The sequence below is a fragment of the Podarcis melisellensis genome (genome assembly GCF_964234715.1).
Source record: "Podarcis melisellensis genome assembly, chromosome: 4".
NCBI lineage: Eukaryota > Metazoa > Chordata > Lepidosauria > Squamata > Lacertidae > Podarcis > Podarcis melisellensis.
This window is the reverse complement of record NC_138531.1, coordinates 27,688,020-27,713,660: the sequence shown is the minus strand read 5'-3', so window position 1 is coordinate 27,713,660 and position 25,641 is coordinate 27,688,020. Positions and strand designations below refer to the sequence as shown.

At 41.9% G+C, this 25,641-nt stretch overlaps 1 protein-coding gene across 19 annotated transcripts in view; it reads right to left on the bottom strand.

Moving 5' to 3' along the window:
* Positions 1-3,288: 3,288 nt before the first annotated feature.
* Positions 3,289-25,641, bottom strand: part of SEPTIN10 (septin 10) — a 51,804-nt gene continuing 29,451 nt past the window's right edge. For 4 of the 19 annotated variants that reach the window (XM_081907431.1, XM_081907433.1, XM_081907422.1 and 1 more), the window contains exons 11-12: positions 5,138-5,299; positions 3,289-3,682 (exon numbers count right to left, since the gene is read on the bottom strand). In XM_081907431.1, the coding sequence (XP_081763557.1) occupies positions 5,173-5,299 (127 nt within the window). In that variant the 3' untranslated portion in view covers positions 3,289-3,682; positions 5,138-5,172. Of the gene's footprint in view, positions 3,683-5,137; positions 5,300-5,501; positions 5,693-8,479; positions 8,613-11,091; positions 11,128-11,861; positions 12,019-13,144; positions 13,242-13,417; positions 13,580-15,830; positions 16,018-17,569; positions 17,759-19,765; positions 19,962-20,392; positions 20,505-21,214; positions 21,312-22,430; positions 22,630-22,891; positions 23,008-23,034; positions 23,791-23,826; positions 23,884-25,641 lie in introns of those variants that run through there. The other 15 variants (XM_081907417.1, XM_081907428.1, XM_081907418.1 and 12 more) reach the window with 15 other exon arrangements.

The window sequence follows — 25,641 nt, the reverse complement described above, 5'->3', positions numbered from 1 at the left end:
ACGTTGCTTGGTTACAAAATGGTAAAACCCTAACTTCAGACTCCTTTCTTGTCTGAAAAATAAGCAGGACGAGGTTTGTATTTAATATCCTGAGTCTCCCGCTCTTAACCACTACTCCACACTGACTCTCCAGTGTGCCCATTTCCTTCCAAAGTGAGGGGAAGTGACATAGGCTGAGCCTGGCCGGACAGCTTACTCTATGGTATTAACCTATTCATGCATTAAGGAGACTTAAGCATGTTGTTTATATGAGGCTAATTGCTCCACAATTGCCTCACACTAGCGCGTTTAGTGTGAATGCGCAATATGACCTTCTAAACTGCCACATCTAAGCTCTGCAACTGTCTTCTCAGGCCGGCCCATCAAGGCTCTTTACAAGTGACCTCCTGCTGAATGGCCAAAATCATCTGGATCCAGCACGCTTTTGCCCTGCCAGCCTGATAGATCATCCTTATCATGAGACGAGAGAACAATCTTTTATTCATAGGTGTTTTGGATTTAAGCACCAAATCAATCCATAAATACATCTCGAAGCCTAGAGGAAGCTACTGGTTTTAGCATTTAAATGTATGCATAATACACAAAGGGTTAGGATGTAGATTACATAAAACTGTTAATTAAAATGAAGAAAAATATCTAGGGCATTTCATTGCTCGTTTGCAATGATTGTGCAATAGGAAGCGATGAAACAGTGGCTGTTGAGCAGCATCTGCTGGTGAATGCTATGCATAGTTAGCTTAACAATGTGAGTTTTGACATCAGAAGCCTACCAAAAGAAATTATAGCAAATCCCTTAACCACTTTGAATTTTTGTATTACTAGATATGGAACATGGAAATGCTAGATTAACTGAGACTGGTGTACTAAAGGCATTAATGTGTCTGACTAATATTTGCAGGGCAAAGGATTGAAATGTTGCAGAATAAACAGGATGTGCCCAGGAACAATGCAGTTGGGAGTGACCACTAACAAAAAAAACAACTGGCCAGGAAATAAAGTTAATTCCCGCTTTGTTAATATATAAGCTGCCTAGCTTCTCTTTATTCCTATTTTCCACTACTGTACTGAGGAACTTGGGAGTTTTGCCTAAAGGTGGAGGTGAATCTGGCTAGCAGCTGAATTTTTATTTTCAAATACAGGGCATCAACCATTCTATGTTGCTTATTCCTAGAAGGCTTGGGTGCAACCTGCCTACCAAATAACATTGTTATTTGAATGTCTCTTACCTTTTTGTTGTTTCCATCTTAGGTCTCCTAAATGATGAAGATTCTGTGGCTTCAACTCAGCAAACTTTCTTCCTCTCCTCCCTCGCTTGCTTGCTTGCTCTGTTCACCATTTACCCGGATAAAGAGCCCTGGGGAACTCAAAAGCTTGCACTTAACACAGGTGCAGACCTCAAAGATCAGGACCTAATTAACCACTTCATTGATGGCAGCTGGGTTGACTATGGTCAAACATTGGAAAGATTTGTGTTTATTGGTATCACAAGGTGTGGTATATAGCATTCATGGAGAAACTGACTCAGAAACTGAGAGTTTTCCTTGCCTTTTCAAAAACAGATATTTAATTCAACATAGTAGTCCTATATTGCTTATGTTAACAGTAAACATAACAGCACCTACCTTAACACTACGAGAATATTTGGAATGCTTAATTATGTCAATGTTATCATCTTTTACTTTCCCTTTACAGGATCTGCCTCGTTGTACTTTCATATATTTGGTTGCTTGCAGTATTATTTCTTTATCTTGCCTCCCATCTCCCCCCCCCTGGATTCCTTAAGCGCCACACAGCAGAAAGAAAAGCAAGCACATCATAGGTGTGTATTACCCTCAACCAAACACTTTTGTTCATTTTGTTCCAACTGTATTGTAAGTTCAGGTCTCCCTTTACTGTGAAGTCTAATGGAAGGCTCTGGGATTATTTCACTAACCAAAGTCTCAGTGACATGGTGCAGGACATAAAAATGTGTTTCTGAAATGTCAGTCTGAGTGATAACTCTCTCTGCCATCTGCCTTAAGTTATCACACCCTTCCTCATCTATAACCAGTCATCGCGTATCAAAAAACTGCTTTGACAAAACAATTTGTGCTACTGTTGCAGTGTAAAGGTAAAGGGACCCCTGACCATTAGGTCCAGTCATGGCCGACTCTGGGCTTGCGGCGCTCATCTCGCTTTATTGGCCGAGGGAGCTGGCGTACAGCTTCCAGGTCATGTGGCCAGCATGACTAAGCCGCTTCTGGTGAACCAGAGCAGCGCACGAAAACACCATCTACCTTCCCGCTGGAGCGGTACCTATTTATCTACTTGCACTTTGACATGCTTTCGAACAGTTAGGTTGGCAGGAGCAGGGACCGAGCAATGGGAGCTCACCCCATCGCAGGGATTCAAACCGCCAACCTTCTCATCGGCAAGCCCTAGGCTTTGTGGGTTAACCCACAGCACCACCCGCATCCCCATTTCACCAACTTAGCAAGGAAGGTCATTAAGAACTCTTGCCATTACTTTAAAGATATGCACCACTCACCATTTGAACTTTCTCGAGGCACTTTTTAAAGGGCACATTCATATTTAGAATGTCACTCTGCAGATTTATGGATTGTCTGCAGGGATCTGTTTGCAAAGAACTCCTGGGCCTAACCTCAGGCCTAACCTTTTCTTGGAACACCAGATTCCCTTCTCAATACTTCTCAATATCTATTTTCAAGTAAACCATATGTTTGCATGAATACTGCCACTGCAAAGGCAATCATGGTCCATTTTAATTTAAGCTTATCACAGAGCTAGCATGTGCATTTATTTAAAAAAACCATTTTCATAAAAGAAAATGTTTTCTGAAACAGGTTTACATATTTTATTCAGTTCAATAAATGTTTCAAATGGGGATATTCATTGATATGCAGTTAACACAAGGAGAGGACGGAAGAAGACTGGAAGAAATTCAAGATTTATTTACAAAAATATTGTAATTTGGTTGAATGCTAAGTAGGTTGCTAAATCAGAAATAATTGAGCACCACTAAATTAGATAGAATTTGGAAGAGAAGTGAGATTGGGAAAGTAAAAATCCTTTGGAGATCTACTAGATTATAAATTAAGTTTGTGGGACATAAGTTGCAAATAAGATGATAATTTGCGGATAAAAACTTTTAATGATGAAAATGGGTGCGGGAGACGTGAGGAAGTCCAAAGAAGTTTTGAAATTATGTTATGATATATACTGTATTGTGAACTTTATATGTATTTACATGGAAACCTTAATAAATATTTTTTTTAAAAAAAAGATATGCAGTTAACACATTCAAGAAGCACCAGTTCTTTAAAACAGTTGCAATATATAATCATTTCTATGCTAAGAGTATTCATAACAGAAATAAAAATTCTTTTGTGGCACAGTGATCTTAGGTACAGCACTTAAAGTGAGTACAGCTTGGCCACAGGTATATAGTTTAAATGCACATCAATAGCTTAAAAGAACTGTCATTTTATATATTTTAACACAACAACCTACAGTACATTATGTGATACTAATTATACATTTTAATATACTTTCCGCTTTGTTAAACAAGAGTCAGTTTTCAAGTTAACTTGCATTAAAAAGGGGGAAGGTGACCTAAGTTTCTTCATAGAGAACTGTGAAGAATTTATTCTTGTATTTATTCTTCTTTCACATAAAGCCAACGCTGAAACAGAAGGAGTTATATTAGGTATACCTTTTCTCCACAGAAAGCAAAGACTATTCATAAAGTATTAAAGCTTTTGTCTTCCATGTATTTATATTTATTTTGATGAATATCAAATGGAGAGGACTTGAACTGACTCAAAGGTAGAGAAATATCACCATGATACAGACTTTCTTTGACTGAATCACTTCAGACTACAATGAAGGTCCCTTGGTTTAACGGTCCTTTCATCCAGAACTCAACGGCACACGAAGGCTTACAGCTTAGCCTTCTCCCTGATGTGATAGCAACAAATGATTAAAATATTTACACAGGCTTCTGAAGTATTAAAAGTAGTTGCTAAATCGTATTTATTTAATATGTGGCTATTCTTCCTACCTTTATTTCATTGGTGGTGGACATGGGTTTCCCTGACAGATTCCAATCCAGTCACTGATCAAACTCAAACCTGCTTAGTTTCAGCAAAGTGTTTGCATCACATCCCTTCGGAATGTGCCCTGATAACTGAATATTTAGTAATTTCCATGAATGTATTTCAAGGCGGAATTAAATCAGGGGTAGGCAACCTGAGGCCCGGGGTTATCAATCCGGCCCGCGGATGGTCTGGGAATCAGCATGTTTTTACGTGAGTAGAATGTGTCCTTTTACTTAAAATGCATCTCTGGGTTATTTGTGGGGCCTGCCTAGTGTTTTTACATGAGTAGAATGTGTGCTCTTATTTAAAATGCATCTCTGGGTTATTTGTGGGGCATAGGAATTCGTTCTTTTTTTTTCTTTTTCCAAAATATAGTCCAGCCCACCACATGGTCTGAGGGATGGTGGACTGGCCCACAGCTGAAAAAGGTTGCTGACCCCTGAATTAATTCACAGGTGAGAGTAAATGCAGTGTGAATTGGTGTCTGTCCATTCCATTGAGTTTCTCCTTCTGTCCCCCTGCAGCCCAAAATCTGCTCTGTTTAGTGCAACTTAAAAGAAATGTCCTTTTATATACACTATTCTCAGCAGGGGGATCACCCCTCTGAAAGAAAAAAAAAATAGGGGCGTGCAAGGGGTTGGAGGTAGGAGAAAAGAAAGTCACATAGTGCAATCAGATTTCTGCTGTGCAAGTTTGTGGAAATTGTTCTATGTTGCCCAACAGTCACTACTGAGAGGATGATATTTCTTATCATTTAATGACCTTGTCATCATTTAAAAGCAGATTTCTAGCATTAAAATGAATTGCTTAGCATAGTTATTCCTTAAGAATAGTTGGAATTTTGAGCAGAACAGTTAGCGCAGCAAGAACCCCCTTCTCCACAATGTTTGTTTGAGGTTGTTTATAATTCTGTAATAACTTCTGTCATCGCCACAAAACCACAAAGACTTTTGTGAATTTCAGAATATTCCTAGGAATGAAAAAAAAAACATATTGTGGCCATATGGATCTGTTTTCTATGACTTTTAAACATAACATACCTTAACCATATAACGTTTTCAACTGCTTCCAAATTCTATTCATGGTGCTCCCTGTGGGCTCGTTCCCTTTCTAATCTCTCTTTCTCTCTCTCCTCCTGTATATTCACAAATTCCTGATCTCTGACATCAAAGCACAGGAGCTCAAGCCGAAAACCTTGATCCCTTAGGACAAATATTAAAAAGAAGAGTTCTCGTAAAAGTGTCTGATAGTATCAGTAAGAGTTTTGAACAAGTTAATACAAAACTCCCCCCCCCCCATATTTGGTACCTGATTCATTTATACTGCTTAAAATATTTATCTGAACTGGACAGTGTACCCTGTCCTAAAATCCAAATCCTAAAATTTTATGGATTGATTACTTACTTTTTACGATCCTTATCTTTTTTATAACCAACAGTGGGCGTAGGGGGCAGTGGCCTCCCTTGGATTATTTCTGCGGCAGCTTTTCTGTCATTGAATGCAATAATTTCTTCTTCCAGGAGTCTTCTTTTCTCCTCCAATTTCATTCTCTCTTCTTGATCAAGCTGTTTTAAATGTTCAAACTCCAGCTGTAGCTAAAGTCAAGCACAAAAAGGTATCACTTCTGCCACAAGGTGGTAGCCCAGCACTTAATATACCATCTTCAGTAATCACAAGGTCAAATACAGAGACTGATTTCCTTAACAAGTGTCAGAGTTTTCACTTACTATTTTCATAGTTCACTTATTGACACAAGCACGCTAAAAACCTTTTCTTAAAGTAACTTGGAACTGATTTCTTTATAATGACAAATGTGGACATCAGTTTTACTTATAAAAGCTTTTCAAGGGGGGTATCATTCTTTCAGAGCATCCCATAGTTAATTTCCCATTTCTTGCTAAATGAAGAACGGATCAAACATCTCCCAATTGAACAACACGGGTTACTGCCTTAATTAGCCCATCTTTCAATATGCATATGACACTATAAGTTATACCTTAAGCTTCTGGTCAACAATTTACTTTTAAATCAAAGGAGACTGATTTCAGTAAATTATGTTAGATCAACTTGTGATGTCATTAAGCATAGGAGCCAACTCTTAGGGGCTAAGTCCCTTCGACCCCCACCCCACCATAAAATATTTGAGAGCTGCCACACACACACACACCCCAGTTGATTGACATTGCCATTCAAATAGTGTGTGTGTTTTAGGATCAACTATGCAGGGCAGGGCTTACCTGGGATATCCCAATATTTTATTCAAGTTGGCACCCCTATCATTATGCAATTATGAAAGGTTATTTCTATTGTTTCCTGGAACTCTGATCTAAATCAACAGCAAGTTGCCACATGAACTTGATGATCCTTGTGTGCTGAACAGCTGGATAGGAAAATGGAGTCCCCCACAGATAAGATGCCTATTTCACCATCTAATATCGCTGCACACCACCCCAATGTCTGAGCAGTGCGCAGGGGCACCAGGGGTGGACGGAGATTCAGCTCCCTCAATATTTCTGGGCAGGGGGCTGAGTCCCGTCCCCAATATTCCTCCCCCACCATCCCCTCCACCGCCCCCCTCTCCTGTACAGGGCTGTACAGTTCCTTTGCACCAAGCTGCAGCTCTGCTTCTGGGTCCACTGGCAGAGGACGGGGGTGCAGTGGGTGTCATCCCTGAGGGGCCACTCGCGGTGCCTCCCTGGGACGCTTGCCCCACGGGTGGCTAGCCCCGCCCCTGGGTGCACAGCCTGTGCTTCGCTAACTCCGCCTCTGCCTGGGTCAGGTCTGACCTGGGAGACGGAGAGAAGCAGAAGGGTTGCGGCAGCATTGCTGCTTCTCTCTTCAGCTGGGCAGCACTGCACAATGATTCTTGTACACAGCTAGGCCAGCATAGAGAATGATTTTCACCCTCAGCATTCTCCATGCAGATGGCCGAGCACTGGCCTACTGGGTGGGGGTAGAAGGCACGGAGGGTGGTTTTCACTCTCTGCGTTCCCTGCTGCCATTGGGCAAGCACTGGCCCGCCAGGGTGGCAAGAGGTGCGGAGGGTGATTTTCACCCTCCTCGCTCACCACCGCCAAGAGGCGAGGGCTGGCATGCCAGGTAGAGGCAGGACGGGTCACGTGACACCGACCCCACTCAATGTGGGGGTCACCAGCCCTGTCAGTGTGATATTCTAGGCCAGGGGTCAGCAAACATTTTCAGCAGGGGGCCGGTCCACTGCCCCTCAGACCTTGGGGGGGGGGGGGCGGACTATATTTTTTTTGCGGGGGGATGAATGAATTCCTGATGCCCCACAAATAACCCAGAGATGCATTTTAAATAAAAACACACATTCTACTCATGTAAAAACACACTGATTCCCGGACTGTCCATGGGCCGGATTTAGAAGGTGATTGGGCCAGATCCAGCCCCTGGGCCTTAGTTTGCCTACCCATGTTCTAGGCCAGCGGTTCTCAACCTGTGGGTCCCCAGATGTTGTTGGACTACAGCTCCCATCATCCCTGAGCTCTGGCCTTGCTAGCAAGGGGCTATGGGAGTTGTAGTTCAACAACATCTGGGGACCCACAGGTTGAGAAAGGCTGCTCTAGGCGTTCCAAGGCTGTTTCCTCAGAATGAGGGACAGCCAAGACTGTGGTGTATTTATGATACATGGTTTATTTACACATAAATATAACCTGAGGGGCTCACAGCATTAGTACCCCAAAATGGTTTTGCTCCTTCCATAGCCACAGCCTTGGATTCCAGCAGAAAGCAGACATGGCTCTATCTCTCTGGCTTCCATCTGCCTCTGGCTTCTACTTCACACACATCTCAACTCTGGCCATCGTCTTTTTAGTATGGCAGTTATCACATTTGCATTATGCAATGTGTGGCATTCCAGTTCTCAACCGTAGCAAATAGGAGCAGAAAAAGAAATGGATGGACCCAGCACACCAACACTGCAGTAGAGACCATCCTAACCTCCTATAAATAAATCACATCAACAACCAAATCAGAATCTGATAACCTTCTCCTTAATGCTGAATGTGCCTAGCCAATCAGCTCCAGCTGTGTGAACAAGGAAGAGGAGGAAGGGCTCTGCCACTCATTGCGAGACACTGGGAAGGGAAGAAGAGAGAGGTACCATGCGCATGTGGACACACACAAACAAACCAGGGGAGGAGACATATTTGGGACACAGCTGAATATTTAGTTGCAAGTCTCCCTGGTCCTGACTCATGATGGAATTCCAGCCATGATCTCCAAAGAAGGGATGTACAATGCACACCATTCTCTCCAGTGCGTTCTTCACTAGACTCTAGCCATCTTATTCTGCTGCTCCACATAATGTCTTCAAGCTACCACTACAACCAGATCAAGAACTGTAAGAGAGATGGGCTTACTTCTCGCTCAGCTTCTTTCAACTGTATTTCTTTCTCTTTGACCCTCCGAACAAACCTTTGCCTCATCTCTTCTTCTTTTTGCCGTAAACTGTTAAGGAATTCAAGCCGCTTAGCTTCATAAGTCTCCTGCAGACTGAGAATCATAAAATGTAAAATAGCCTTCAATCAGAGCTGGCCGCATTCACCCATTTTATTTACAAAACCCAACCACATTTGACCAGCTTTCCTGTGCACGGGAGACTGTGAAAGTTCACAGGGAGATTAAAAGTACAAGGAGATGTTTTGCTCAAGAAGGTGTGCACTGGAGAGTTACACCTGGTTCATCTTACAAACCTTGCAATTAAGGGGGGGGCATGAGAACAGTTGTGGTCTGCTGTCTCACCACACTCACAGTGTTTCCTTTTGTTAAATTTATAAACTGGTTCTAAAAGCTCTTAGGACGGGACAAGCAGTGATGCTATGAATAGAATGCAGGGCAACAAATTAATCATGGTGAAGTGGACAAAGCATAGGTGGCCCTGGGCTTTTATTTTTGATCCTAAATGCATCTAACTTGGGGGTATACCTAATCAATTGAAATAGAACTTAATTTGAGAAAAATTTGGTCACTTCCAGATAACATGTTTAATAAGCATTCAGCCTGATTTGCTTATGAAGAGATTAGACAACATAGTCATAGGGTATTTAATGTGCATTTATTCTGATTTCTTTGTGAGATTAGACAACATTAAGTCAAGCAAGTGTTATTCCACACTTTCCTGTTCAGCAGAGAAAATTCAGTTCTTTTATCACTGTGCATTTGCAGACCACCAAACAGATCTATCTACATCAACTAATGTACCCACTAGAATTATTGCCACATTTCAAAATCTGTAGTGATTATGTTTGACGGCAAAAGAAGATGTCATTTTCTCATTGTTTGCCTGGCTTTCTCATTCTTCTCTTCTTTACATGCCAGTCTAGAATCTCTTCTATCAGTTTTTTAAGCTTCCTCTCAGAATGCTGGATGTGTCCTTCCTTTTTGGCACACTGACAACTCTATATTCTCTCTACAAAGTCACTTTCCAGTAAAGAGACTACTCTGAACCAGACAAAGAGTAAAACTTGCTGATCTTACAGTTGAAAGCCGATTCCAATCTCACTGTAATACATACAATGTCAACAGCCAGAGGTCTTCCAACTATCTCACTCTTGGCATCTGTTAAGGAGTAAAGGTGCCTTTCGCTTAGAAAGCATTCTAATTCTTTTTAAAGGAACCCAGGTGTTAAGATGTCATTGTTGTAACTTTTTACACCAAGGGCAGGAGACCTGCCACCCTCCAGATGTTGTTGGGTGTCCAGCTCCCATCAGCCACAGCCCAAAGCAACATCTGGAGGACCACAGATTTTCCACCCCGTTTTCCACCCTAACTAGGTTTGCTGTTAGGTGATATCATCTTATTGCAACAAGTCTAACTGCTGCATGCGCTTCTTCCCTGCTTTTAAACTGAGATAACAAAACCAGTTACAGCTTCTTCAAGTTCAGTTTCTAACTGGATATAAGCAGATGAAGCTAGCCCTTTGCAAATCAGTACCCATTCCTTTTTAGTCAGGCATATAACTTTTCCTAGAGAAGCAAGTTTGGGAGGAACAGCTGGCTCATCCCGTTTCTAGCAACAACTTGCAATGCAAGATGTTTATTGGTTGGCTGCTATGGCAATTGTGAGGCTACACCCCTAACCACCAATGAATCCATCCAGGTTAATGTCATGCTTCTGGCATGTGTAAAGGTAGGCTGCAAGAAGTATTGGAAAAGTGGGGGGGGGGGGAGAGAGAGACCAAAGACCAGTGCTGGATTCAGTGGCATAGATGTGCCTTAGATGAGTGGAGGTAGCCCAAATGTAAGTTCATCTCGCAGGGGGGATAAGAAAACAATTTACCAGCTCACATTGGAAGGTAAGTCTTCAACTCCTTACTGTTCAACAGGGAGAAGAACAGCAGCATCTTTTCAGAAAGGTTATGTCCAAGGTGAGATTGTGTCCCCTTTTTTTATTCTGATCTTACCAACACAGTTAAGGCAAGTTAATTGTCAACTTCCCTGTTTTTACAGAACTATTATTTATTCTAGTCACAGATCATGTTCTATTGCAGAAGTTAAATGTTAGTACTGCAGCGACTACTGTAAATAAAGTCTGTTTTGAGGCCAGCACGCATCTCACATATCTGTTTAGAACATCAATGAGAAAGAAAGAAAGAAAGAAAGAAAGAAAGAAAGAAAGAAAGAAAGAAAGAAAGAAACCAATTTAATTGGTATTTAAGAACATAGGCAACTCCTTATACTAAGTTAGGCTATTTGTCCACCTGATCTAGATAGTGTCTAATCCGACAGGAAATGCCTCTCTCCGGGGTCTATGGTCCCCTACATATTTGTAAGCTGAAGAATTAGTACACAGCTGGAGACATTCTGAGTTGCACTTGAGGGAATTCAATAATAGTTCCAAATCAGTACTGGGATCATGTCACTATTGGTTCCTGTAAGACCAAGCTGTCTCTTTCTAAAACACACACACACACACACAGAGACAGGATTTAAAAAACTTTAATTCCCTCATTCTACGCTATAAGGCAACATACCTTTCTCTATGAGTTGTCTTTTTGGAATCTGGAATCCTAAAAACAAAACAAAGATACAGATTTATCAAGTTGTAGTGTGCTTCCACAGTTCTGTCTAAGGAACCCAATTTTATATTATCCTGGCTCACAGAAAGAAACTGATACCATTCCAAGTTTCTAAAAGTTAAAGGAATTTGCTTTTTTTCTTACGGAAATATAACACTGAAACAATTATGTATTTAATTTTTAAAACGATGGGTGGTATTTAACTAAGACTTACTCAGGGTAGATTTCAATCGTTAGTCCTGTTCATTAATTTTAATGGGTCTTATTCTGAGTAAGTCTTAATTGAATACCACCTAAGATTTGTATTTAGCACTTACAAACAACTATGCATGTGGAGTACACTTATAAAGCTTTCAGAAGCCTTGTACTCATATAACACAAAGCCAAAACATGGCTTAGACTTAAGTCAGAAAGAACAAGCATGTGGGGATCCAAAAGGAAAACTGCAGCCACTTCACTCCTCCCCCGATCTTGCTGTTGCCATGCTGCTTGGAGTTAAGCTATGGGGTCAGATTCAACAAAGGGGCCCCACAAGCAGAAGTCTGTGCAATAGCACATTTTCCTCCCCCTCCTCCCCCCATGCACCCCCATAAATTGGCTAGGGGGTGTGCAAACAGTTTTAATTACACACTTAAGATTCAAGATACCTTCAGAGAAGTAATTACAAAAGCCATGTTGGGAATTGGTTTCACTATTAAAAACATAGGAAAGGCTCGCTCTCTTACCTGATTTGATCAGTGTCTCGGAAGCCCATCTCTTCCAGTTTATACTGCCGGTACAGTTCATAATGAACAGAACAAGTCTGTTCTATCAAGTCTTCCATATTTGTACAAATCATCATTTCCCGGAGCTTCACGAAATCGCAGTGGTTCTCATTCTCCACTAATGAAATGAAATAAGATATCAGCTCTATCCTATTGGAATTTTCCACGGGATGCAGGAAACACCCCCAAAAGCCCTTTCACGCTGGGATTGCGGGGCGAGGGATTGCAGGAGTATTGAGCAGAGGCAGTCTTTCCCATCCATCTCATACATTTTGCAAGGGTCCCCTGAACCACAAGAGAGGCTTTCTGATGGGTAGCAGTTGCAAAGACAGGATCAGGAAATTCCCGTTCCAAATGCATCTGCCAGCTCAGAGGCAGATGGGAGGTACTGGAAGGCAGAAGAGGTATCACCCCCTCCCCAATTCCTCACCATCCAGGACAGATTATATGCCCTCACTGGACTTCTCCAGCTCAGACAACACCCCTCCAATTCATCCCTCACCACTCCCACACCATAAACGCCATAAATTGCAGAATAGTCCTTTAAAAGAAAGATCAGTTACTCAGAGTGCGTAGGGCTAATAAGAGGGTTCGGGCCAGCCTTTATAATGTCTCAGAAGGCTTCAGCATAATTCTGAGGCAACAGCTCTCCTTAAACTAATCCTAGCAAGCTCCGGCTGCTGTGGGCAATCCAGACTGCTGACAAGCTGCCTTTTTGCTTTGTGGCTGGTAAGCATGCGTCCCATAATTTCCTGCTGAAATCTTGTGCCTTTTTAGATCACGAATGTTCTGTGTGATGTTTCACTTTTGTTGATGTACAGTGCAAGATGGCAACAATACAATAATATTGGGGAAGTATCACTGTGCAACTAATAAAGCAGACTTGTTGATACATGGACTGTCCTGTCTAAATCCATCACTAATGCAATATTATTGTGTTGATGACGAGTTGCAGAATGCGCCTGTGAAAAAGGAACAGTTCTGGGAAAGTAGACTCATGGTACTGCTACAGATCACCAGTTAAATCACAAAGCCTAGAATATTGCCTGGTACACAAATCTGACAAAAAGATGTTATGCTCATTCAGGAGGCTTCAAAAAGAAGAAAGCAGTTCTATAAAGATACTGCAAAATGTGAACTTTATCAGTTGAGAAGCAGACAATTAACCATGCAAAGTTACTATCACTGCTGACTATCTTAGGAAACTAATTCTGGAAAAAGTGAGAGTTCAAACTCTTCTTTACCTTCCACTACGCCCCAAGGATACTGGCGAGCTTTTACTGTTTTGTCTCCAACTTTTACCTCTTCCAAACTGCCCACTACTGCAAATGGCAAGTGTGCCTGCAAAACGGAGAGTAAATAAATTTGTATTGCTGTCAACACTAAGAATAAATAAATGAAAAATGCAATATATACAACATGTAGCCTAATTACAAGAAAGACCATCACACCTGTCAAAAATAAGGTGAAATCCCATTAAAATACTTACATTCTAATACCTGTAGTGCAGTACTTACATTCATGTTAGCATTAATGTTAGCAATGCTCTCATCATCTGTTGGGAACTGATATATCTGGAGTCTACTACTGACCAGTTCACTCATGATGTTGACCTTAAACTGCTGTAGTTCAGTTTTAGAAATTGTATCAGCTTTGGCTATAAGGGGAATGATGTTCACCTATTAAAGAAATAAGAAGTATAGTATTCATACAAGCCAAATCTGCAAGTAATCTGAACTTTTTAAACACCAATTACCATGTCACTGAAAAAGCAAGGTGCTTTTTAAACAGAGTAGCAAAACAGCTCTTCAGTACCATGAACTTGCTAAAATAATAATAGTAATAATAATAATAAACTTGCAGTTTCTATTTATCCGTATAGCTCAGTTTTCCATTTTACCAGAAATACTGCAAAAACTTTACCAGAATAAAACATGATCATCAAAAACAGTTATCACAAAGTGGGTTTTTTGTTTGTTTTACTAGGGCATCAATGTATTGCTTTTTGTATAATGTTTTATGTATAATGAATAACAAAATGGCAACGATTTCCACAATGATTCCCTTGCAAGCAATTGTAGGCTTTTTGTACTTCAACAAAACATACTGCTAGCTACTGTGAAATACGTTTCTTGTTTCTGGATGTGCCTTTTCTTTTGCCTTCCTCGTTCACAAACCAAACATATCCCTTGTGAGCTGACAGCATTTTAGAGCTTCTGAAGAACTATTGGCAAATGCAAGCAAGTGAAAACCCTTGATATGGTATGAATCATGCAGAGAACTAGCTTTCCTGTCTGCCTGCCATTTGGCTAAAGGTATAGGAGACAATGTTTATATCGCTGCTCGGGGTATAAGATTTTTGTACTCTATACACATTTCTATATGTCTTCCCTTGACTCAGCTACAAGCTAAAAAAAAAAGGTCAGATTTAAGTCTTCCGCACATTCAAAATACCTGATTAGGATTTTTAAGGCAACCAATCTTTTGCCCTTAAAGTAAGGTTGGGGAACCTCTTTCAATATAATGCTTCTTTATTATCTGGATGGAGGACAGAGGGGTGTGCAAGTGTGTGCGGAAACTAACCTACTTTACAAAGATAAAATCTGTTGCTCCTCTATCCCCTTTTGCCTCTGGCCCCATCCACCATTGCTAAGTGGCCCTCAGAAAGCGGCCTAGAAGGGAACACGGCCCTCAGCTGAAAAATGACCTGCACCTGTGCATTAAAGTTTATCCACCTATAGTCGAATGGAAATGCAAGTGGAAGAGTTGGGTGGAATTATGAGGTAGAGGTGATTGTGTGGTGGAGGGGAAAGCGTAAGACTGAAAGCAACCTTGTTTGGGGCCAACATTGTCAAATCACATGTTTATAAAATGAACTACTGCTTTAAACTCTATTTAAAGCCAGGTTAGGGATGCGGGTGGCGCTTTGGGTTAAACCACAGAGCCTAGGGCTTGCCGATCGGAAGGTTGGCGGTTCGAATCCCCGCGACGTGGTGAGCTCTCGTTGCTCGGTCCCTGCTCCTGCCAACCTAGCAGTTCGAAAGCACATCAAAGTGGAAGTAGATAAATAGGTACCGCTCTGGCAGGAAGGTAAACGGCGTTTCCATGCGCTGCTCTGGTTCGCCAGAAGCAGCTTAGCCATGCTAGCCACATGAACCGGAAGCTGTACGCCGGCTCCCTCGGCCAATAAAGCGAGATGAGCGCCCCAACCCCAGAGTCGGCCACGACTGGACCTAATGGTCAGGGGTCCCTTTACCTAAACCCAGGTTGCCTTAAAATCCTGGAAATAATTTGAGGTACACCTCAAAGAAAGGTACAGCTTAGGCATAGGTTCATAGCCTCAGCCCCTTCCGGCATCATACTCTTTATGGAAGTTGTATCTGGAGACTGGTTATGCCTCTTGCTTTCCTGGATAGAGAGATGTGTAGAGACCTTTAAATTTATGTGGTTGGAAAACAGCCTTCTAAAAGTCACATCCTTTACTCTTGCCATGTGGCTCCTGGAAAACTATTGACAAGGGAATGTGGTCCTCTGGCTGGAGGGCCCCACCTCTGGTTTACATCCTCAGCTAGAAGTAGGCCATATTGGAAGATAGGTACCAGACAAGACTAAAGTGACGACTGGCAAATGAATAAGAAGGCAATTCTGCCTATATAACTGTACTAGAGTTTTAACTTACTTACTGACGTTGCTGCTTTATAAAAGTCAAAAATTTAAATAGTCAGCTGAACCACTGTGATGGTATCACAGTGGTATCTGCAAAAGACTCTGTACTTCTGAGTAGCGCTTGTTTTACTTAACGTTGTAAGATCTTAAAAGAATGGTGAGCATTTATTTTAATTAGCAGGGAATATCTTGCACAAGTTAGAGCCTTATCAAACCACGACATAAAATACTGAAGTTGAATGAATTCTGGTTTTAATATCTTACCTTCCTAGAAAGATTTTTCATGGTTACTAAATCAAGAGTTTTAAGGGAATGCCCTGTGGGTGAAATAAAGTAGAGGCACACATGGATACGAGTATCACGGTAATTATACAAGGAACGATTAATTTTCAGCTCTTCCTGGAGGTAGGCTTCAAACTGTGCATCTACATAATCCACTATTGGCTGATAGCTGCAGGGAAGGGGGAAAATATTTGACAAAGGACAAAGGTTGAGTTTAACTCTAATACACTGATAAACACAAATGCCAAGGGACAGTAAAACAGCAGTGACATTAGTATAAATTCAGCGAAATTCTTAGGAAATCTTAGGAAATTATTCTCTAAAGTATATGCTCATAAAAAGACAAAGCCTCTTGACCTGAATATTATCATCCCAAACCAAAACAAGGGCACATCCATAGAACTCCATACATTTTGGCTGGCCTTGGTAACCAAATCGGGAGTTGCCTCAACCCTGCCGAAAAATAACTGGGTGTTTTACTGACCTCACACAAAACTTTGGAGGCAATCACCTCTGAAGCTCAGCCCCATCAGCAGTTATCCCATTATCTCCCTGCCAAGCTCCAGGCTGAGAAGGGCGATGTTGCACAGCTCTTCCAAGCTCCTCTCCAGGATGCTTGTGAATCTAAACTACCAACGCCACCTTCTTAGTACCTTTCCGCACTAAGCAGTGCTCACTCAACAATGCATCCCCGTCCTTTCCAGCCCATACTAACTGGAGGAGTGGGATATGTTGTGTGGTGGGCAGCATGTACTGAGCACTGCCTAGCACTGACAGGTGTGAAGAAGAGGAAGAAGATCAAAAGGGCAAGTGGTCTTCCATACAGTTCGGTGTTTTGCAGAGCACCTTTAAAACACAGCATCACATAAACGACCCCCTAACTTCTTCCTGAGCTTAGAGGGGACTCCATGCTGCTTCCTCGTTGCCTCCCCGCCCCCCAATCTGTCCTCCCAGCTCTGTGACTGCTGTAACAGCCCATTCTTCTCTTCCCATTGCTTAAAGTGAGAAACAAGCAGTTGCTTCTACCACCTCTCTCTCCAGTCTCTCAGTGTTGGGGTGCAAGCTTTACCCTGACCTGGAGCACAGGAAGTTGCCTTACATACTGAGTAAGACCCATGGGTCCATCTAGCTTAATGCTGCCTGCACTGGCTGGCAGTGGCTCTCCCAAGTTTGAGACAGGGAGTCTTGAAGGATTTTAATTTAGGGTCACCTCTCTGGAGATATGACATTAAGTAAATCAGGATATCTGATTGCAGCTCTTTCAACTATCAAGCAGATTGTAGTTATGTAAGGTTGTTGCCAATCAGTTGGACAATTTATCAGAAAACACCAGAAATAGTTTATAAGGAATAATTTATTATAAAGTTCCTAATACAGAAAAGAAAAGGGTAAAGGTAGTTGATATCAATTGCAATGCAGCAAAGTATGTTTTCTAACTACAGTGGTACCTCGGGTTAAGTACTTAATTCGTTCCGGAGGTCCGTTCTTAACCTGAAACTATTCTTAACCTGAAGCACCACTTTAGCTAATGGGAACTCCCGCTGCCACTGTGCCGCCGGAGCACAATTTCTGATCTCACCCTGAAGCAAAGTTCTTAACCTGAGGTAATATTTCTGGGTTAGCGGAGTCTGTAACCTGAAGGGTATGTAACCTGAAGCGTATGTAACCCGAGGTACCACTGTAGTTCTGAAGGGAAGACAAACTTTGAATGGCTTATATACATTTGAATTGCTTTTAGCAAACATCATTGTCAAAGCTGTCTAGCTCTCCCATTGGTCAAGCACAGATACCAGGCCCACACTGATAGTTAGTCCCTCTCCCACTGACAGCAAAATCCCAATCTCTGAGAATCAATTCAGACTGTCCCTGCTGACAGATAATCACTATCTGAGCCCACTCAGATAGTCAGAGATGCCATCTGCCCACCTAGACAGAAAAGTCCTTATATGACTCTTAAACTGTCAGCATCTCACTTGAATTCCACACACACACACTCTCCTGATTGGCTGCCGGTTTCGCCAGCTCTCACTGGTTGCTGGGTCACCAGGAGGCAGACCCAGAGCCTGTCCATAACAGTCCTGACCCCAGCTGCCCAGCTCTCACACCTCCCCTCATCTCCCCCAGGGCCACAAGAACAGAGGAGACGGTAAGCCAGGGAAGAACATCAGAGCCGTTGCCTAAGTACTCAGCTAGCTGCACAAGGGCTACTTGGGAGGAGTGGGAAGAACACAGAAACAGCTGCTTGGATCATGGTCTGAGAGGAGTCAGAAACAGCTTGAGCCTTCAGCGTCAGTGTAAGTTGGTTGTCTGAGCTTCTTCACCGCTGAAGCCCCAGAACTCAGCCTAGCTCCAAGTTCCAGCTTTCCTGACCTGTGGAAATGGACACTCAGCACTAGACAATGATGGGTAGGGAAGCTGCCATTGTTGCCCAATATGCAGCACCACACAACCCCATTATATTCAGCTCAGGGTGGAAGAGAAGGGGTTGCACTGGAAGGATGTAGTTAGTTCACACACAACCAGTTCTTAGCACAAAGAAGTGCTGGGAAGGGGGGAAAGAGAGGTGGTGCTGGGAACAGGTTAAATGAGAGTGAGAATACAGGAGCACATAGCTTGAGTTGGTGGGGACAGCTTGTCACGCTGGCCAGAGGGGAAAGGGCTTCACCAGACGGGAAATGGTGAGCAGATTTGTGAATGACTGACAATCCAGCACAAACCAATTGCTTTCAAGTGCCCTTGGCCATAACTGTTTCAATGGCGCTTCAGTTCCACACATCACAGGACCTTCATTCCTTTAACTTTATTTACCGTATTTATTTAAGGTATTTCTTCACGAATGTCAGGGAACTGCCATCGGAGCCAGAGGCGGAGGGAAGGCTCCAGAGGGATGCCGGAGAGGGTCCCAGTAGGGAGAGAGGCAGCCCATCTGCTGGGGAAGGAAATCAGCGTAGCACCAGTGGAGAAGGGGAGCAGAAGGGAGAATCGGCGAGGGGGCTCCAGGACTCCTCGCTGGAGACTAGCGGGGAGAGCACGGGTCCTCTGCTGCCCACACCCTCCCTGCGCAGAAGACTTCCGCGCAGGGAGAGTAGGAGGAGACTAGGCGTCAAAGAACTTCTTTGGTGGAAGAAGTTCAAGAAACGCCCACTGACGGATTCTGCCAACGACTGAGACAGCCACGGGTGAGAGGCTGTCCAGACAGAAAGGGTTCACCCAGGTAACCTAGCCAGGAGTGGCGGCAACTTACGCACGAGCAACCCCTAGAACCATTACAACGACCCTTCCTCAAAAGATTCCAGGGCAATGCACAAAAGTGTGAATAAAATTCACAAGACATAAAAATACAATTTAAAGCAAATAAAAGTAACAAAATACAACAGACAAAATTAAAATAAAATAAACAGAATCACTGGATCATGCCAATTCATCCTAAGAAAATGGCCCAAATCCAAATAACTGTTCATCTAGCCTAAAGGCACTTTGTTTTTCTTCAAACAGCTGTTCCTATGTGACAGGCAGCAGACTCCTTCCAGCTGCTCAGTTGGGGAGAAAGTCAAAGTTGCAGGGGGCATACATAAGCCTTTGGGTAAGAATGAAGTAGGTATCTGGGTCCTAGACAATGTTATCAGAATTGGAGTCCTTTTCTAAAATATTCTGTCAATTTAGTGATAACTGAAATTGTTTTCCAGATCAGCACACATAAAGTGAAAGTCTTGCTGATAAGTCATAAATCTGGAAATGTTTACCTCATTTCTCTAAATAACTCTGGTTATGGGTGGGTGTGTTAACTATGTCAATAAATTTAAATAAAATGAAATCAATAAGCCTATCAATACCACTACATGACACAAATGTCAGATCCTAGATGGCATGTCACTCGGCAAATTAATATGACATTATTCAAGTGAGGAGATACTAACCTATCTTCTTTGTTTATCTGATCACCAAATCCAACTGTCTCTATTATGGTCAATTTCAATCGAACATTGCTTTCCCGGAGCTCATACGTCTCAGCTTTAAGTCGTACATTTGGCTGAAAGTGTGTTGACACACGGTAATCAAAACTGTTATTAAACAAACTATGAATCAAAGTTGATTTCCCAATTCCAGTCTCCCCTACAATTAAAGACAAATAAAAAATGTACATATATACCACACAAATTTCACCATAACACAATGAGGGTAATTGAATTTTTTCACTTTCCCCAGGGGGTGGGGGATGGAATGCAAAATGGCATTTGCTGTAACTAAGGAATTAGTTCAGAGAGGCAATTGTCTCTTTTTTATTCCTTGATAGCAGTATTTGATCATTATGCTATGGGATTTCCTCAAAGGATGCATATAATATTTGTTCCATTGCTATTTTTGCTGCAAACTTTTTGGGGCTTAGGGAAAACTTAACCCCACTTAAGGAATTCTGTTTATCTGAACTAGTACAATGCCAATGGAAAAGGGCAATACCTTTGTCATTTTTCTCTCCTTCAGATTTTTCAATAGTAATGAGTTTTAAAATAAAATAACTTACTACTAACAGCTGTTTTACTTACCAATGCAGAGAATGTTGAAGCAGAACCCCTGTTGGATATATTTATTAACCAACTGATCTGGTAAACTATCAAAGCCAACATGACCAGACAAGGATAAAGGTCGGGAACTCTGCTGTGGAAAGAATAATATAAACTGGAATACAAGGCTGCAGCACTATTACTACTATGGTGGCAGCAAGTTGTTGCAAAGTCTAAATAAGTTAACACCCATCATCCCTGACCACTGGTCCTGCTAGCTAAGGATGATGGGAGTTGTAGTCCAAAAACAGCTGGAGATTCAAGTTTGCGAAACCCTGATCTAAAAGAAGGGTACAGTAATCAATGGCAATTTTTAAACTTTGTTCTACTCAACAAATTGTACAACTGCTAAAAAGCACTGAAAGAAAAAAGCCTTTGATAGTTTTGTTTGGTTTTTTTGGTTACACAGTATAGTTAGAATTCTACAAACAAAACCAAATTGCAATTTAATTTTGGGTGAATTCACATTTTATTTGAATTTCTACTTTGCTGACCATAATTGTAATTCAAACAGTGCATACCAAATTATGTTCTATCATTCTTTTTTATATCGAGAAGGTTTAAAAACATTTATTATACATTATCTAAAAAGGTAACAACATTTAACCATGTTGGACGGTTGCAGCATGACAGGGGGGAAGCATCTTGTGGCTCCTTACAAATTTAATATGGCATAAGCCATTGTGGACTGTAGTCTCTGAAAGCGCATGAATTTATAAGTCTTCAGAAGTCCCACAAGACTCTTTGTTATTTCTGTAGTACTATAGCAATACAAAGAGAATACTCATCGATTACTTTACTCACACTCCTTGTTTCTTCTTTATTGACTGGTGGATAGGATGCTCTCATTCTCGTCTCAGACTTATACTTCTGCGGGGGAAAGTAGTTCAAATGATTTTCTAAAATAAAGAACAAATGGGGTGAGGGGGGAAAGGTAGGACTAAAATTTGACTAAATATTTTTTTTAAAAAAATAAAACAACTGGGTAAGGAAAAAGTGGTAGGACTAGATTAAATAAAATCATAATTGAATAATCATATGAAATTTATTTATTTGATTAATCGGACCTATTTTGTATATGAGTTAAAAACAAACACACTGATGCATGTGGTATCCAACTAACATGTCCCATCAACAGTAAAATTTCTGCTTCTGCAGAAATCTCCCATGCATGCGTCCTCTAAATGTATTCTAAAAATTCCCCCAACCCTTCGGAGCAGATGAGGGGCAAGCACAGGGAGAAAAGAGGAAGGAAAGTTCATTGTGGAAGCATAAATGTTTTTGCTGATAGGACGCATTTGTTGGGTGCTACCCATACTCAGGACTGGATTTAGGTTTGATGATGCTCTAAGCTACTGAAGGTAATGGGGCCCTTTATATGTCCAGCTGTCCTTTGTCAACAACAAATTGTCACTGTTTTTTGTGTTGAATATATGCTATATGGTAATTTATGGACCTAATAGGTATCTAAAGCTATTTGCACATAACAAAATATGTATTTTATCAAAGTAATTGTGGAACTTATCTTAAATTTTGGAAATGTACATCCAGGTTTTTTCCTCTTTAATTTTTTTGGAGGGCCCCAAGAGAGTGGGGCCCTAAGCTGTAGCTTGTTTAGCTTATACGTAAATCCGGCACTGCCCACATGCTGTTTTTAGGTGATACATATGCAGCATGTTATGTTGGAAGAAGCACTGTGGTTTGGGGAGCATGCATGCATGCAAGAAGGAGCTGTTAAGTGAGGAGAAAATGACACTTGCCATGTGCAGTTGGCATTTTTCAAACAAACCACACTTATCCCATTTGTTGGTCCCTATGAGACAACATCATCTGACTAAGCAAAAGTGGATGTTTACAAATTCCTCCTCGCAGCTGCATCCAAGAAGGGAGGGAAGGTTCGCAAACTCTAGGCCCGCTGTCTCTTGTTCTCATCAAACAAAACCCTGTTTTTTGTTTTTATTAGCGCGGCATCCAAACACAAGTGAAGTAAGCTGGCGTTTCCTCTTCAGCCAGAACCCACTTCTTTGCAACTAAATACAACTTGAAATTGAAGCGTTCACCTACTCCCAACTTCTTCTTTTTTAAGTAGCCCACGACAGTTAACAAGCCTGTGAACATGCTCTCCATCTCATTAACCTCTGTATATGATTCATTTCAAAGCTTCACCAAGGGAAGCCCACAAAAATTTGCACAGCCATGATGATTTTATTTGCCTTGAAAAAGAATGGGGGGAATTAGAAGTCCCTCCCCACCAACAGTTAGGTTAGTTCCCTTTCCCCAACTGTAAATTGAGTCTCCCCATTCTCTCTCTCTCTCCACAAAAAGTGTAACAGGGCCTCCGCCCTGAAAAAAATCATAGTTATGTGCCAGCTGCAATTTGCCCTCTGTGGCAATGCAGTTAGTGTCCCTGCTAAAGATCTGGCTTCTGTTTACTGTGATAGAACAAATAACAATTCATGAAGGCTGCTGGCTGCTCCAAACCTGCAAAATTACTGCCTGTGGTAAGGGGCTCGTGGATTAATTACAGCGCTATCTGTGCCACGGCCATCAGTTACGGGCATAATGCCGCCACCATTTCCGACAGGCCTGCTGTTTGTCGCAAGGCCTCAGGCTTCTCGGCCTACCTTTCTTCAGCTTGCTTGGGCCTAGCTCCTCAACCAAGGCCTTGTCTCAGCCCTGGGCTCTGAGGTGTGGCCTCCTAAAGTGGCTGCGTTGAACTGAACCTTCCAGAAGTCTAGTCATGTGATAGGAGTTTCCTTCAAGTTGTTGTTTTTTATCACCAGGATAGGAGAAGGGCAAAACTAACGCTGGCAAGGCTGGAATACAAGACAACAGAGGCCTGCTCTTAAAACCGAAAGGAGATTTGCAACAGGGGCAGATCTTCTGGTCTCAAGTTTCAGCGGTGCCTTGTGCGACGCCAAAATTTGGGGTCCCCACCACCTCACCCCACCTCGCTTGCTGCATTCAAAGTAATAGTTGCTGCACCCCATGGTTTCACGCCCAGTGTAACTGAACCCTCCCCTAAATCCGCCCCGGGGATTGCAGAATTAATTTTTTGCCTGCAGAAATTGCTGGAAGGAGAGGTGGCTGCAATTGGCCAAGGAAAGAGAAAGAACTAACTGCACTATTATAGACATTGGTTCTGCCGAAGGGCTGGGCAAGAAGTCACTTGTGGACCGTTAAGTTAGTTGCTGGAGGCTGTTTTTTAACTGCAGGCTCCCAGAAAAAAAGAGATGGCTCTCAAATGCACCACTTTTCCTTTGCAAAAGGGTGTTGTTTCCATGTATCTGGCTGGAACAGCAGACCTCTTTAACATAATGCTTTGCCACACTGGAATTGGGATTTTAATATAAGGATTTCGACAGAAGGTTCTTTTCAAGCCTAAATGATATGCAGGGGTAAGAGGGGCATATTACAGGCTGGGTGGAGAGGTGGGAGCCTTCCCTGTTCAGCTGCATGTAAGATGTTCATTCCGCATTCGTTACATTCCCAAAGGTTGGGGATAATTCAAGTTTCAAATGGTGCATATCTTCAGCCGCTGACTCACCTCCTTTTATTCTGATTGGTTCCAAAGGTTGAGAATGCTTCTCTGTGACTTAAAAAAACCTCCCTTTTCAAAAGCACAGAAAATTTGGCAGGAAGTTTTTTGCAATTCTTACTGCCTCCTTCACAGGGATATTGAAATTGAATCTGGACTTAGAAGACGCAACAAGGATCTTCCTTGTTGTTGTTTAGACAATTAGTTGTGTCCGACTCTTTGTGACCCCATGGACCAGAGCACGCCAGGCACTCCTGTCTTCCACTGCCTCCCGCAGTTTGGTCAAACTCATGCTGGTAGCTTAAGATCACTGTCCAACCATCTCATCCTCTGCCTTCCCTTTCTCCTTGTGCCCTCAATCTTTCGCAACATCAGGGTCTTTTCCAGGGAGTCTTCTCTTCTCTTGAGGTGGCCGAAGTATTTGAGCCTCAGCTTCAGGATCTGTCCTTCCAGTGAGCCCTCAGGGCTGATTTCCTTCAGAATGGATAGGTTTGATCTTCTTGCAGTCCATGGGACTCTCAAGAGTCTCCTCCAGCAGCATAATTCAAAAGCATCAATTCTTCGGTGATCAGCCTTCTTTATGGTCCAGCTCTCACTTCCATACATCACTACTGGGAAAACCATAGCTTTAACTATACGAATCTTTGTCGTCAAGGTAATGCCTCTGCTTTTTTCTTTGTAGGAATATGGTTTATACCACCTCCTTGTGGTAGCATGCATGAAGCTGCGGTTACATTGGAAAGATGCAGACAGATGTACTGTCCACAAGTGATATGACAGGATATGGTTGTAGGCTTTGGCTGAAAAACTTATGCAATGCTGTAGAGTGATTTCTGAAGAAACAAAAAAACGATACTTTTGATGCTGATTTGTTTATGTTTATTTCTTGTAACTCGCTTTATTTATCTTAACATATTGCTATTACTTTCTGATGCCTCATGACTGTTTTTTGCTTTGTATCTCGTGACCAATACCCATTATTTGTTGTTTGTATTGTTTCATGTTATTCCTAATAAAAACAGTATTAAAAATAAAGCTCAATCTCATGTGGGTGACTCTACGACACTGGGGTCAGGGACCCTTCTGCAAAAATAGTAACAGGTCTTCAATCTGTGACCCCCAGACCACTTGATTCAGTGCTTTTTTTAATATGGTGATTTGTATGTTTCTTAATACTTATAATGGATTGGTGTGTTTTTAAGCTGTTTCTCTTTATAATTCATGTTGTGAACTGCCTTGGGCCTTACACTGGAATTAAAGTGGGGCGTAAAGAAATAATATTGATAATAAAAAAAAGTAATATCCAACAAGAACGGTGTGGTTGGATTATCACTTGCAACAAATCAAAGGTCAGATGAAACGGCATTGAGTTTCATGTTACTCTCTCGCCACTGCTGTTAGCACCTACTTGCTCTCTTGAAAATGTGATTTTCACATTCACTCAAAGTTTTTGCCAGGTTATTAGGCAGTAAAAAAAAAGTATGATCTATAAATAGATCAGAAGAAACCCAGAAGGACGGGTTAAAATACAGACAGTGTTGCTTTGAGAATGATTTCTCTAGCTTCATTTCTTATCACATCACCAGAATAACATGACCCAGATGAAGGTATTTTTTAATTATTATTTTAGCTCAGGAGCAAGGAAGATGGAAAATGTTGCCTAGCAACCCAATATCTATTCCAAATTGGAGAA